Source organism: Carassius gibelio, chromosome A23, assembly GCF_023724105.1.
Source record: "Carassius gibelio isolate Cgi1373 ecotype wild population from Czech Republic chromosome A23, carGib1.2-hapl.c, whole genome shotgun sequence".
Classification (NCBI taxonomy): domain Eukaryota; kingdom Metazoa; phylum Chordata; class Actinopteri; order Cypriniformes; family Cyprinidae; genus Carassius; species Carassius gibelio.
The window spans coordinates 24720374-24735373 of NC_068393.1; the positions used below are offsets into that span (position 1 = coordinate 24720374).

Consider the following 15000-nt stretch of genomic DNA (forward strand, 5'->3'; position numbering starts at 1 on the left):
TTATGCATTTGGCAGATGCTTATTTACCGTGCATTCAGGCTATATATGTGTTTTCTCTGGGAACTCAACCCACAATGCATCACCACTGAGCCACAGGAACATGAGTAAATGTGTGATAACTAAAGCATGTTTTAGGAAGAATGCATTGATTTTTATTTTTTATTTTTGCATTCTGGATCCGTTTTGAGCCAAATAATCTTTATTGCATAAAACACATGAAACTATGACGAATCTGATCAGCAACTTCTTGAATGTTATGTTATTATTGCATTAACCCCTTTTTTAATAGTTTTTTTTTTTTTTTGAAATTTTGAAAAATTACACACACACACACACACACACACACACACACACACACACACACACACATATATATATATATATATTTATTTGTGTGGGTGATTGATATTAGTGAGACATTTTTAGTATGAAATTCCTTTGCAAAAAAAAAATAAAATAAATAAAAAAATAAAGAAGAAAATAAAATAAAAAACAGATCCAAACAACATGAATGTTACTCTCTGAAAGGTTTTCAAATAAATTAATTTCACATGCATTATTTTTTTATTTTTATGCTGCAATTGTACACATTCATGTTCATTTCCAAACAAAATGCATAAAAAGAGTGTGAGATATGGGGGATTTTTTTTTTTACAAAACTAATACAAAAAGTATTACAAGAAATGCAACCTTTTTTATCATCTAAAAGTATAAAATGCATAAATATAGTCTATTTTTTTTTAAAGCGTTACTCTCCATGTATTATGAATGTTTGTGTGGGTCAGTGCTGACACTGTCTGGTGTGTCTCAGGGGAAGGGGGATATGGTGACGTACTGGCTGGAGGAGAAGCGCTCCACAGCTCCGGCTAAAGACGACAGGATCCCTGTGACACCGCAGGAGACACACACGGAGGATTACTCCAGGATCCCAGGAGTCCTCGGCGGATCCGACCTGCTGCGTGACCCCTGACCCCTGCGTGACCCCACAGAGCCACCACACACACAGCTCTGCTTCTGTTAGGATGCCGTGTCACTTTAGCTGTTCTGTGTTTGATCAGTCCGTGTTGAGACAGTGTTATAGATGTGAAACAGATGCGTTTAATGATGGTGACCGGCCACTCATGTTCTTTCAATGCTTTTATTCGTCAACGACGCATTAGATTGATCAAAGGTGACATTGGTGTTCATATTGTGCTGTGTTCAACATTGATAATAATCAGAGATTACAGTATATTTTATTGATCATAGATTGTGTTTTCACTCTAGTTTCTTTTGTTGGGTTTAGTAAATGCATGCATTCTCTCTCTTTCTCTTTGTGTTGCTCTATATTTTTCCTTTTCCATACAAGATCAGCCCAAAATGAAAAATATGAAAAAACTGTCAAAGCGATTGTAAAAAACTGTCAAACGTTGCATCTTGCACACACACACACACACACACAGATGAACAGTCTTTGGGTTACAGACAGAGTTTGGCCTCAGCTGATGATCTTAATAAGAAGTGTGTGTGTGTGTGTGTGTGTGTGTGTGAGACACGAGTGTGTCGACTGCAGCTGATGCACACACACTAAATCATCATACATCATATATAATGTGTGTTTATGCTGCAAAATAAACTAATAGCTCTAATATCTGACTATGTGTGAACTCATTTATAAATCTCTAGTTTTAGTGAAGGTGACAAACATCACACACACAGACCTCAGGACTACAGGTGCAGACACATACACACACACACACACACACACACTGATTGTAGATGTGGAAGAGACGAGAGCTTTTCTGAATAATCCGGCGTCTGAAGAGGCTCGCTAATGAAATGCGTGAGCGGCACACGAGCACAAAAGAGCCATTCACTCAATCATTTCATTAAGATCAGAGAGAACAGCAGACGCAGACACATCAAACACACACACACACACACACACACACACACAGCTCCGTTCACAAACAGGCTTCTCTCAAACCAAAACTACTGAAAAAGGACATCCGTTCACTCAAATAAAACAGAAACACTAGATTAAAAATGTTACAAATGTTGGGTTTAATTATAATATTGAACAAAAACTGAAATGGATATTAATTAAAGCCAAACAGGAAGAATAAACGGTTGATGAAAACCACTAAAAAACACCTTTTTTGTAAAACAAATCAAGTTTTATTTATGTTATGTTACTGAGGAAACATTTTCCACTTTACTCTGATGTACAAAAACAACAAACTGAAATAAAGATAATTTTAAAACATATGTAGGCACATAAAATACAGACAAACCACAAGAAAATGACACGCGCATAGTGTCCAAGCTCTCGTAGTGATGCTGTAATAACATCATTAATCTTACTTCATAATCTTATTGTGCATTTGTTTTGTGCAACTGCATTATCACTGGTTTGTGTGTGGAATATTCCAGGATCTCTGCTCTCTTTCGAGCCCTATGTAGTGTGCTTGAGCGGTTTCTAGTGCGCTACGCCATCTAGTGGCCTGAAAGTGTAGTCACACACACAGAGCAGTGTGAATGAAGCAGACACACAGACATCAGTCTTTATACAGAAGAAGTGTTTGTGAGGGGTTTGTGTCCTCAGCGTCTCGGCTCATGTTTGCTGAGCTTTACGTCTTGATCTTCTCTCGTTTCTCCAGCTCCCACTGTGCGGCGACTCGTGTGCCGTAGATGACGAAGCCCCACGAGAGCAGAACCAGCAGCAGAAGACCCTGCACACACACACACACACATCCATCAGTCTACACACAATCACAGGAATCAGATGTGCTAGAAAACACACTGCTGTTCAGTAGTTAGGGATCTGAGAGATGTGTCTCTTCCGCTCACCAAGCCTGTGTTTATTTGATCAGAAATACAGTAAAACCATGAAATATTATGACAATTTAAAATAGTTTTTTTTTTTTATGAGGACAGCTGTTAGACTGTAATTTATTTCTGTGATCAAAGATGAATTAATGAGTCTTTACATCACTTTTTTTATCAATTTAACACACTCTTGTTGAATAAAAGCATTCATTTCAAAAGAAAGAATGGCCCCAAACTGAAATAAATGCTGTTCTTTTGATCTTGCATTCATCAAATAATCCCAAAAAAGGGATTAAAGGTAAACAAATATTAACAGCACAACTGTAGGTGATATTGATAATAAATAATCATTTCTGAAGATCACGTGACACTGAAGACTGGAGGAACGATGACGAAAATCACAGAAATAAATTAAAGTTTAACAGAGATATTTTGAAATTGCGATAATTTCATAATTTTACTGTTTTTCTGTATTTCTGATCAAATAAATAAAACCGTGAAAACCATTGAATAATTTACCGATCTCAAACGTTTGAAAAGTAGTGTAGATTATCATAAATCTGAAATAACTTGATGCTGAATTGTAAACTTAAAAAGCTAAATCAAAATATATATACATTTAAAAATATTAATAACTACCATAATAGTATAAAAACAAAACAACAGCTAAATAGCACTGTGTCTCTTGTGAGTAAAGTAGAGTATAATGTGTTTCTGCTCATCGTGTGTGTGTTAAAGATCTCAAACTCACGATCGAGAAGATTCTGTCCAAACTGCGGCGGCTGACGCGCATCGCTTCGATTCGATTCTGTCTTTATTTCGATTTTAAAATTCGGATGAAACTCGGAGCAGCTCGTTAGCACGCTAAGCTTAGCATCGCACAGCGACCGGAAGCACACGACTGGTATCCAGGACGACGCCCGGAAGCCGTCACGTGTTTATCATTCTCCAGCTCAGACTGCGCGTTGTTATATTTTCCGTCGACAAATAAAGTTAAAACAGTGATTTAAAAATAAATTACCTAATATAAAACAACTAAATCAATGTTTATTATTTATACCCTACAAACAATATATTTGGATGAATTTGTTTGTTAAAAATTGTTATCCAAGCTGGATCTGCATTTGCTATTGTTTTTACTTTTTTATTTATTTTCAGTATATTCAGATACAAGTATGTTTAAATGTTTGGAAAGGAAAGAAAGAACATGCATTTATTTATTTATTTGGTATTTGTTTATTTAGTAACTAAAAATAAATGTCTTATTTATATTATTTATTTTTTTATTTAGTATGTATATGTGTATATGTATTTTAAAGAAAGAACATGAATGTTTATTTGTTTATTTAATGCATTGGTTACTTTTATTTGCTTATTCGTTAATTTTATTTTATTTATTTTCTGTATATTTTAATAAATGGCAGTTTATATGTCGTTAAGGATAGAAAAGAAAGAACATGCTTTTTATTTGTCTGTTTTAATTTTTTCTATAAATTTAATTTTTGTTTATATTTTAATTAATATATGTTTATATTTATAAAGAGATTATTATTTTAGAAAGTGATTTACTTTATTATTTATTTATTTTCTGAAGTTTTTATAAATAGATTTTTATATGTTGTTTAAAAAGAAGAAAGAGCATTAATTTTCTTTGCTTGTTTTTGTATTTATTTGAATTTTTGTTTATTATATTTAAATGAATACATGTTCATATTTTCAATAAAAATTAAAAGCATGAATTTATTAATTTGTTTTATTTCTGTTAATTTGTGTATTTATTTTTATTAACTGATTTATTTTCTATTATCTTTATATTTTAAAGAAAGAAGACAGAACATGCATTTAGATTTTTGTTTTCGGTATATTTTAATAAAACTATTTATGTTTTAAAGAAATAATAGTTTTTACAATTTTTTTAAAAATAATAATTATTATTATTATTATTATTATTATTATTATTATTATTATTATTATATTTTATTTGTTGTATTTTTCATTTGTTTATTTATTACTATTAATAGGTTTACTTTATCATTTATTGGTATATTATTTAATAAATACTATGTTTATATATATAAAAAAGAACACGCATGTGTTAATTTTCTATATTTATTTATTCTGCATTGTATTTATTTATTTTCATTCCATTAATCCAGCGGTGTAGTACCGCTCCAGGCCGTCACAGGGCGCGCGTGTCATGTGCGTGCGCGTGCCCGTGACGCCTACCGGAAGAGACGCTCTGCAGTGTGTTTTCTGCTCCTCAACAGCATTGCGAAACCTCTCCACTTCTATCGGTCTTTAAATGTAAATTTTCTCTTATTTTGTATTTTTATGGTGAAGGATGTGGCGCTGATGTAACACAGATGTGTTTGCAGTTTGGATGACCGCGTTTTTCCGCGCTTTTGTGATGTGTTGGCGATGATCAGGTGAGAAGCTGCCCCATAAACCAGACATTTGGTTTATTTATTTTTTTATCATATTTAGTGTCTTTATCCTTTTATTGTCTGCAGAGGTGTTTTATAATCGCTATTTTGACTCATAAAGGAAGGCAGGAGAGAGAGATAACCAATAATCATCGATCAAAACACGACAGACAGCTCGTCGCTGCTTTTTCCGAAACATTTCTAATATTTCCAGTCATTTTCTTCTGATATTTTCAGCGTAGTTCTCAGTATTACGGTTTTTATGCATTGTCGCTGTATTCAGAGATTCAAGAATGGATTTTTTTTTATTATTGTTGGAAATAAGTTGATTCGTTAAACAATGTACTATTGCTTACATTATAATAAATTGTTAAAGTTTGTTAAAATAATCATTTTTGATTGTTCAATTTGATTTAAACCGTTAAAACGTAATCTGAATGGTAAACAAAACAAAAAAAGATTCATATTTATAGGACCCTGTTTGTATTACACTAGTTTACACTAGTAACTTGCCGCTGTGTCTCATTCGTAATCTGATTTGGATAAAATGTAGTAAAGTCTAATGAACCTGACACTAGATATTACGAATATGCTTTTAATATATACAAATATGCATAAATGTAAAGGATATCTAACAAGCCGATGTTTCGTGTGTTGTAGATGATGGCGCCTTCTAAGATGAAGTTGCGTTCGAGGACGAGAGACAGTGCTGGGAAATCTTCTCAACGTTTATTAGCCAACGCTTCGCCTGATTCCAAATGCCCCATCTGCCTCGACCGCTTCAAAAACGTGGCGTCGCTGGACCGCTGCCTGCATCAGTTCTGTTTCCGCTGCATCCACGAGTGGTCCAAGAACAAAGCCGAGTGTCCGCTCTGTAAGCAGCGCTTCCACTCCATATTCCACTCCGTCAAAGGGGAAAACGACTTTAAGGAGTTCGTGGTGCGGCCTCCGGAGAACGGTGCGCCTGCGAACACCGATCCACCTGAGCGTGTGCTCCGCCCTCGAGTCCTCAGACGCAGAGAGAGGCGGAGCCACAGAGCGCAAACCCCCGGCCCTACTACGTCGCCTCCACTGGAAGATGACATCATGTTCGACGGCCTGATGGATGCAGCGGCGCTCGCACAGAACCAAGACATGCTGCGATTAACAGTGCGCAGACATGGGCGGGGCGAGGGGCGGAGCCTGCGGCGCTTGTGCGACCAAGACGTTGTCGCATTCCGCCGCGCACTTTACAGGACTGGCATACGCGTGCGTAACTCAGGAGACGCTGGCATGCGAAGGGACATTTCCGCATCTTTTTTGCGACAAAACCCTGGCTGTCTTCGACGACTGTTGCCTTGGCTACAGCGGGAACTCACCGTTTTGTACGGTTCACACGGCTCACTGGTGAACATCGTGCAGAACATCATCATCTCGCGCATCATGAACTACAACATGGAGGACATGGCCATCCGAGACGAGCTCCGCCCCTTCCTGCTGGCACGCACCGACCACTTCCTGCATGAGCTGGTGAGCTTCGCCCGCTCCACCCTTAATATGGAGGAGTACGACCAGCAGGCCGTTTACGACTGTCCCGCGCCCAGCTACGAGGAGGGCAGTAGCTCGGACCTTACTGTTATCGCCATCTCCGAGGTGAGACACGCATCACTTTACATTTAGTAACGACTAACTGTTTCTGAATTTCATGTAGTTTTCTATGACTACGTTCTATTTTCTGTTCAATGAAGGGTCATTCCTTCTCAAGTGGTCGAAAAAATTGGTTGCTTGGCCATTTTTTTTTTGGAATGAATAACTTGATCAGGGCCGTGTGAAATCTGTTTTATTCCACCCCCCCCACCCCCCACCCCCCCAAATTAATTTTTTTTCCAAAAATAATTTTTCCAAATTCTGTTTTAAGGGTTAAATTTAAATAAAAAAAGAGCGTCTAATTGATTAAAATACAATTTAAGTTTATAACCATTTATTTAAAGTTTTATGAAGATTTAAACTTTATGTCCCAATGAAATCCATTTTATAATTAGTTTTTATTTTTATTTACATGGGATTCCATTTTAATGGTTTAATTACATTTTAATGTTCATAAAGAATGTCTAATCGATTTAATTTATTAATTAAATTTATTAAGCTGCTAATTTGTTTAATTATTTATAGTCGGAGAGTGAACCAACTCCAGCAGACTAATGTTAGTGTAATCTATTAAATAAATATATAAAATACTTTTAATATGACTAAATTTGTATTTAACATAATTTAATGCATTGCATGCACATCTGCACTTTATGATGGGAGAATCCATGAGAAAGCATAATTCGGTCTATAAACATGCATTGAACAGCAAAACACGATAACTCCTCTAAACCTCTCCGATAGGCCATTGCATTTGTAAACTCAACGGAATTGTCTCTGATTGGTTATAATGTGCAACACTGTAAAAACACAGAAAAATAAATATGATGTAAAAAATAAGCCCTAATATTAATGAGCTAGTATTACCAACCTGATATATAATAATAATCGTCAAAGGCATTCTCTATCTCCGAGTTTCATCGATACATGATACTATCGTCTATCATCACAACTAGGGATGTCAAATTTCGATTATTTCCATGATCGATCGTCGTTTAAATTAACGATCAATTAATCGATTAATCGTTAACCATAATACTGCAAAATGCGTCTATTGCAGGCACGCAGTCAGCGGTATGACAGGATGTGCAAAAGCCACACACACACACACACACAAAACGCTTTCTCACTTGAATTAAAGAGGTTTTAGTCTGAATAAAATGCTAGTAGCAGGATTATAAAATGAATAGATGCGATTATGATCATTTGATAAAATGAAGAGAGCGCGCCATACTTTTGAGGTCATTTTACTTTGTTGATAGTTTCCAATCCCGCACGGAGAACGCTGAACGCACCTCTTTAAATGGTTTTGTGGTGCTCGTTGTTGTATTTTAAAGCACAATTGCAATGTTTTCAACTGACATTATTGTATTTAAAATAAAATTATCCGAAATGTGGAGCGCGTGTGACTGCGCTGCACATTAAGTGAACTACATCGGCGCTGCTGCACCAAAACACAGTTACTCACATTAATTTGATCCTGCTGGATTCTGTCCTAGAAAATGCAGATTTTTAAAAATCCAGCATACAGCGCATTAGATCGTGACAGTGCATGCGTGCAGACAAGGATGAGCGAGCGCGGCTTTGGCTAGATTTATTTGGAGGTTATTGCTCATGTCTCATTCGGCACTTCACGAGTTCACCCTTACATCTAATCTGAAGGCAAATAGTAGGCATATTTTGGCGTGCTGTCCTGGGGGAGGGGTCCGGGCCCGGAGCATAGCCCGAACCCAAATAACTCCCCCTATCCCTAATTTGGGATAAATAGATTAGAAGTGAGGAGTTGGGGTGGAGGAGGGTTGCCGAAAAACTGTCGTGGGACAGGAGGTAGGAAGACTGGATATATATACGCTTGCGTGCTATTTAAGATTATTAGCTAAACGAGATGCACCTGTGCCAAATTGGATGATTATCTGATCGTGCTTCTCCCGAACTTTGTTAATAAAACCACATAAAACGAAATGTTTCCATATTCGCAATGTATTTGAATGTTAAACTATTATTTATAATGTAAACTAGGCTTGTACTTAACACGCATTCGCATATAGACAGAAAAGATGATCCTCTTCATATGAGCAAAAACGTCCTTGGCATAACAGCAGAGTGGACCGGTATACTACGGTCTATTTAAACTGACCAGTGTAACCTTTTAATGTTTAGTTGACTATTTTATTTTGATAATGAACAGACTGCGATGTAAGTTTGAATCGCTAGAATATACGTGTGCAGCAGGCTCCGGCGCGATCGAAACAGCTGAGACATTAAAAAAATATATATTTTCTGCAAAAGTGTTTACTTTCATTTGTGCACACTCACAATACAAACAGAAGATTTGTGCTCTTGTAAAATAAAGCAAACAAACAGAATGCGTTGTCATCCTTTTTTTTTTTTTTTTTTTGTGAACTTATGGAGCGCCCACACTTCTGTTTTAAATCCGTTAATCTTAATTATTTAAGTCGGATATATTTCGCATAGCCTATTTAAAAAAAAAAAAAAAAAAAAAAAAAAAAAAAACATGAAAACAAATTGTTATTTTTATGTTGGGCCTATTACTTAGTAGGCTATACATTTTCCTTAAAGCATCCCATTTTGTCCCAGGGCTTAGAACCTGTGCCCTAGTCAGGTCCATGCAGAAACTTGTGAACGATGCTCGGCGTCACCGTTTAGTGACAGCAGTGAATGCTCCAGGAATGTGTCGGTCACAGCGCCTATTAATCGCTGTTTTGAATCCAGCAATTATTTATTTAGAAATTATAAGATCTGATTATGACAAGTGTGGTATAAAAGATTTGTTTATTAGAGGAATAATAGGTTAACTGGAAAATGTTAGATCGCGACCATGCTTTTGGACCCCATAGTCTTCATTTACGCGGCTTTGTTCTGGTTTGCCGGTTGGTCACGAATTTGCACAAATTCAGTATATTTAGGCATTGTTTCTTTTCCTAAATCTTCATAGTCTAACCCTCTAATTTCCCAGGTTTATTTTATTATCTTTCGCTTTTAATAACTGTTTTCGCATCTCTTACTGTGGTAAACATGGGAAGGGAAATTAAAGATTTCATGAATTAAGAATTTGTTCGATTTATTAATTTGTTCCCTTATTTCACTTAAATCATGGGTTATTTAGGGAACAAAATTAATGAAACATGGACAATTGCCACATTAATAATTCGTAGGAATGAATTAACAAGTTGTAGGAATGAATAGACTACCTGTCCTGTCACTGTGTCCCGCAGCCCTGCAAAGCGCACGATATAAAACAGTTATCTGATGAAATGATTAGTAACTACGTTTCTATTGCATTTAATGTTGAAGAACTTTTATGTTGTTTCTATTTTAATGTACTTTAAAGTTTAAATCACATTAAAAGCTTAATTTGTACATTGTGAATCAATGATGATGCTTTTATATATCGTCACCGTCACTCACAGCCGCTCGCACGTGTTGAGTGCGCATGAGCCGCACGCAGCCCAACATTGAATCGGTTAACCGACCATCGATAGCCTTAATCGATTGCATCTCTTATCGACAATTAATCGATCATCGATTAATCGTTGACATCCCTAATCACAACCCTAATCCAAGTCTTCATTGTTGTCATTTCTCACAGGATGATGATGATAATGATAGTGAGGACAATGTCACGGAGAATCCCTCTGCTGTCCAGGAACGCCTTGCATCCGTTGCCACAGCAAGTGGAGCGGATAGTTTGCCAAGTCAGTCCGCGTGGGATGATGAGACGCCTGGTCCGTCCTATTCAACCCTCCTCCCCTCTTCCAGCCTATCACAGGGTGAGGGGGCGGAGCCAAGCTCAAGCACAGCCCCTCCCCTCAGTGCCCTCAACACGACTGACCCTGTGGCAAGTGTCGGCGTGTCAGCCAGACCGGATGAAGATGATATAGAGGAAGAGTGCCTAATTGTGGGATACGTGAAACCGATGGCTGAACGGACCCCTGAACTTGTTCAGCTCTCCTCAGATTCATCTGAAGAAGAGCAAGAGCCAGCCGCCACCGAGACAGCGGCCTCAGTAATGAAATCAGAGGAATTCCAAGTGCAGCTCCCGTCACAGTCCCACATGAACCCAATTAGTCCTAATTCCTTCCCAAGCCCTGCTCCCTTGTGCAGTCCACAGCATTTACTTCCGGATGGAGTCAGGTCACCGAGTAAAGAACAAGAGGCCAACTACTTGTCCTTCCATGGTCACCAGTCCAAAGATGGTTCACAGTCACATTCACATGATGACTCCAGCTTCAGAGGTAACCAGAGGCACAGAAGTCATCGGCGCTCTGGCAGCAAAGAGAAGGACAAGAGTTCAGATCAATCACGGCCAGTCAAGACCCCAGATTGCTCGCCAAGCCAAACACGGAGCTGGACACAAAGCCCAACGGTGTCCATTTGGAGTGGCAGCCCCGCATCTAAGTCACACAGTAGTGGCTGCTCTCCTTCTCAAAACAACAGCGACAGAAGTGGAGAGCATTCGCGCCATTCAAGAGAGAAATTCTCGCACTCTCCTTCCTACTCAAAAAGGAGAAAAAACAAGGAAAGGAGGATTAGGTCTCCTGACTCACCTGATTCGTTCCTTGGCTCTCACCATCCCTGTGAGGCAAAGCATTGTCGTAAACGCTGTAGGCGGTCGGTCAGCAGCAGTAGCGCTGATTTGCACTCTGAAAGATCCTGCATGGACAAACCCAGTGGTAAACGCAAGTACAAAACCCGGCACTTGGAGCGAGCAGCCCAGCGGCGGCACAAGGAGAGAACCACAACCAAGGAAAAAAAGCGGAACCGAGAACGGCGACCCAGCAGGGAACGATCTCCAAGTGTGGAGATCATCTACGAACAAAGGGCGCCTGACACAGACTGGATCCAGCGGAGGAAGAAGAAGCACCGGAAGCGAAGGAGGGAACTGCGTTCTCCCACTGTGATCACGATAGATAGTGACAGCGACCGTACCATCGACTGTCTGGACCGCGTCTTGGATGTTTTAGACCACACCGCTGCTGATACTGAGCAAAGGGTTGCGAGTCCTGAGCAAGATTCCATCCAGAATGCAAGTTGTACCTTGGACTCTTCAAATCCTCTCTCTGAGCCATCGAGTCCCGTAGGCCGCAGTGACCCAACCACTGAACGCACACTAAACCTAGACAACTGTGTGGTGAATGTAGTCGACAACAGTAGTTCTGACTGCTCCCGAAATATAAGTGAAGGTAGCCACGAAGAGTTTATGTCCGACCCTTTCACAGGGGCCTCGATGATAACAACCCCACCTTCGGACATGAGGCTGCTGGAAACCATACTGCAAGATCTTGTGGATTTCCTACCGGGGACAGAGTAGGAAATGGGGCAGAGTCCTCCCGGCCAACGGGAACCCAGTTCTAGCCAACCAAAAGACCAATCAGTGATGAGAGGAGATGGCAAAAATTTTGAGAATGAGAACACCGATGGCGACCAACACTGCTAACTAAAACTAAAATAGACTTTTTCTTACAGACAAAAGCTTGTCTGATGCTTATCTGAATCGCTCGGTCTCTAGACGTTTTTATAAACTCATTTAAAGTTTGTATTATTGCTGGAAATGGATGCTTTGGAAACATTAAGATAATGTTTTTTGTCAATTTGAACATCATTATTATTATTCATGTTGTATTTATAGTCATAGTGATCCTTTTCCTTGAATCTGGTGCTTAATCACTGTGCCACAACTCAACGACGATCATGTCTGGATGGCAACTCTTTTCCACTATCCATAACCCTAGAAGAAACAAATGCATGGGAGTTACTATCTAGACTAGTGGTTCTCCGCTTGTTTGCTTCAAGACCGAGATTGTTTGACAAGGAAATATATAGGAAATGTTATTTTGCTATCTTAAACTCTCAGAAAAAAATGTGCTAAACTTGTATCTTTAGATGTAAAACAGATTGTCACTGGGGCAGTCCCAGTACCTTAAAGGTGACGTATCATGAAAATTTTACTTTTCCAGGTTTTAAGTGCTATGAACAGGTCCCCGGTGCATCTACCAACCAAGGAAACGTGAAAACGATTAACCCAGTAACTTTGTTGTGGTAAGCCTTTTTCTGCGAGGCTCTGAAAAATCGAGCATGTCTGATTTCGCTCCCTTAGTTATTACCACTAAAAGTACTAATATGTGACTTCTAGGGGTAAATAAAGTACATAGTTGCCCAAGCTATTTTACCTCTAAAGGGAAAATTTTGCAGGTTTTTCTGATTGTGTACAAAATTATGCCGTTATTTGCATTTAGCATTGTTTCTTCCTCTTCTGATACCTGTGACCGATTCTGAATCATGACCCACCGGATGAGAACCACTGATCATTCATTATTCAGCCCCATTGAGCTTGGAGAACTGTGTCTTTGTTAAACTCAGGGAACAGGTGACGCCTCCATTCCTCCGTTGCACAGTATGTGTGAATGTGCTGGTGCGTGTGGGACTATAGGGACACCCTGGAGATATAATAATTCACGGATCATGTCTACTGAACACACATCAAGCCTTCTTTACAACAGCTGTCTGTCATGTCAGCCAAAAATCAATAAATGCATTTAATAGATGTATAATAGTATCTGAAATTTTTTTTCTTTATGAACCACAGCATTAGGTCTTTGTGACCTTATCAAGACCCTTAGTTCTAACCAGTTGGGATGTGATGAACCCTGTGTCTTCCAGGTAATGGTTTAAACTTCTATAGTGACCTCTATTGACCCAGTATATTTTTACACACTCTTCACACTTTCCAGGCTTTTAACTTGATTAGCAGTAGTATTTCTTTTCTGTATTCTAATGGATTTTTTGTTTCTCTACCCAGACGCCAAGATTATTCAACGTCTTTTGGAGATTACTGGGCAGATAAGGAGTCCACCATTGTCATGTCGTCCACATATTTCCAGTGGTCTGTTTGTTCCTGAAGGGCACTGTTAAACAGTGTTAGAAAGATTAATGGGTCCCAGTACGTGTCCCTGAGGAACTCCACATGAGGGATGTTCCCAATCAGACAGATATCCCTGATAACGCACTCTTTGATGACAATTAGACTTTGAATTACAAATCCATGGAATGAGGCTAGGTCTCACTCCAAGATTCAGGAGGCACTGAACTGGTAATATGTGGTCTACTCTACAGGATTGACAACCTTGTCGAAGTCTTTGTGATTAATGTGCACACTGGGCCGGGAGATTTGTGACCGTTAAAGGATTAGTTCACTTCAAGAATAAAAACTCCTGAAGATTTACTCACCCCCATGTCATCCAAGATCCCATTGTCTTTCTGTCTTCAGTCGCCAAGAAATAAAAGTTTTTGAGGAAAACATTACAGGCTTTTCCTCCATATAATGAACTTCAGTGGCAACCATTTTTTGCATGTTTGCTTTGTAAACACTGGGTCGGCGCTTTTGTCTACATCATGCGTGACCTTTCCAACGTAATGATGTAATGCGTGAAGTCCAGCTAGTGCAAGACGAACATTTGTGTTTAAAAAGCATTTAAATGTTTATTATTTTAAGAAAATGAGTGAGAATTTCTCCAGATAAGACCCGTATTCCTCAGTCCCCATTGAACTCCAATAGCATGAAGTCTTGGAATGGTTTCCTTAAAAACCTTCATTTCTTTGTGACTGAAGACTGTGCAGAGTTTGTTATCCAAACAGATATCCAGGATTCTGCGATGATTAAAATTTCAGATTATGTTTAGGCCAATGTGTAAGTATTTAGTAGATGAGCCTAATAAATGCTCAATGAGTTCTTGCTGATGTAATGATTGTGATGGTGAATACAGTACACACATCAATGTCTGGACACTTTTAAAGTGCAATGCAACTCATCCACTTCATCGTGTGGTTAAAAATAAAGGGTATCCATAAATACCCAAATAGATCCTCAGGGATGTAGGGGGTAAACCAAGTCTTGGAAATTGCAGCTACATCCACATGATTTTCCACCAAAATGGCTTGAAATACATAAATCCTGTTTACAAGACACCCGGGTTTCACCATAGAATATTTCAATATAGGTTCTTTTCCCACCATTTTCAAAAGCAATGCTGCAAAATGTTCCCGCTTAGTATATAACAAAATTAAACTTCAGAAGCCCAAGTGGATGCTTGCTCCAAAGAAAGATTTTTATCGGATTACAGGA

General features: G+C 38.6%; 2 protein-coding genes and 1 long non-coding RNA gene across 3 annotated transcripts in view; 2 read left to right on the forward strand and 1 right to left on the reverse strand.

The window, feature by feature from the left end:
- LOC127944352 (atrial natriuretic peptide receptor 1-like) overlaps positions 1–1628 on the forward strand; it is a 7072-nt gene extending 5444 nt beyond the window's left edge. The window contains exon 14 of the mRNA XM_052540229.1: positions 812–1628. Within this exon, the coding sequence (XP_052396189.1) occupies positions 812–970 (159 nt within the window). The 3' untranslated portion in view covers positions 971–1628. The remainder of the gene's footprint in view (positions 1–811) is intronic.
- Positions 1629–2026: 398 nt separating this feature from the next.
- On the reverse strand, positions 2027–3732 carry LOC127945057 (uncharacterized). Its single transcript, XR_008150506.1, has 2 exons — positions 3560–3732; positions 2027–2711 (listed from the first exon to the last, which is right to left on the reverse strand). It is a non-coding gene; the product is annotated as an uncharacterized LOC127945057 (long non-coding RNA).
- A 1289-nt stretch (positions 3733–5021) lies between these two features.
- On the forward strand, positions 5022–13429 carry LOC127944513 (E3 ubiquitin-protein ligase Topors-like). Its single transcript, XM_052540503.1, has 3 exons — positions 5022–5234; positions 5892–6863; positions 10468–13429. Exons 2-3 carry the CDS (start codon positions 5892–5894, stop codon positions 12187–12189), a joined length of 2694 nt encoding a protein of 897 aa, XP_052396463.1. The 5' UTR covers positions 5022–5234; the 3' UTR covers positions 12190–13429.
- Positions 13430–15000: the final 1571 nt, after the last annotated feature.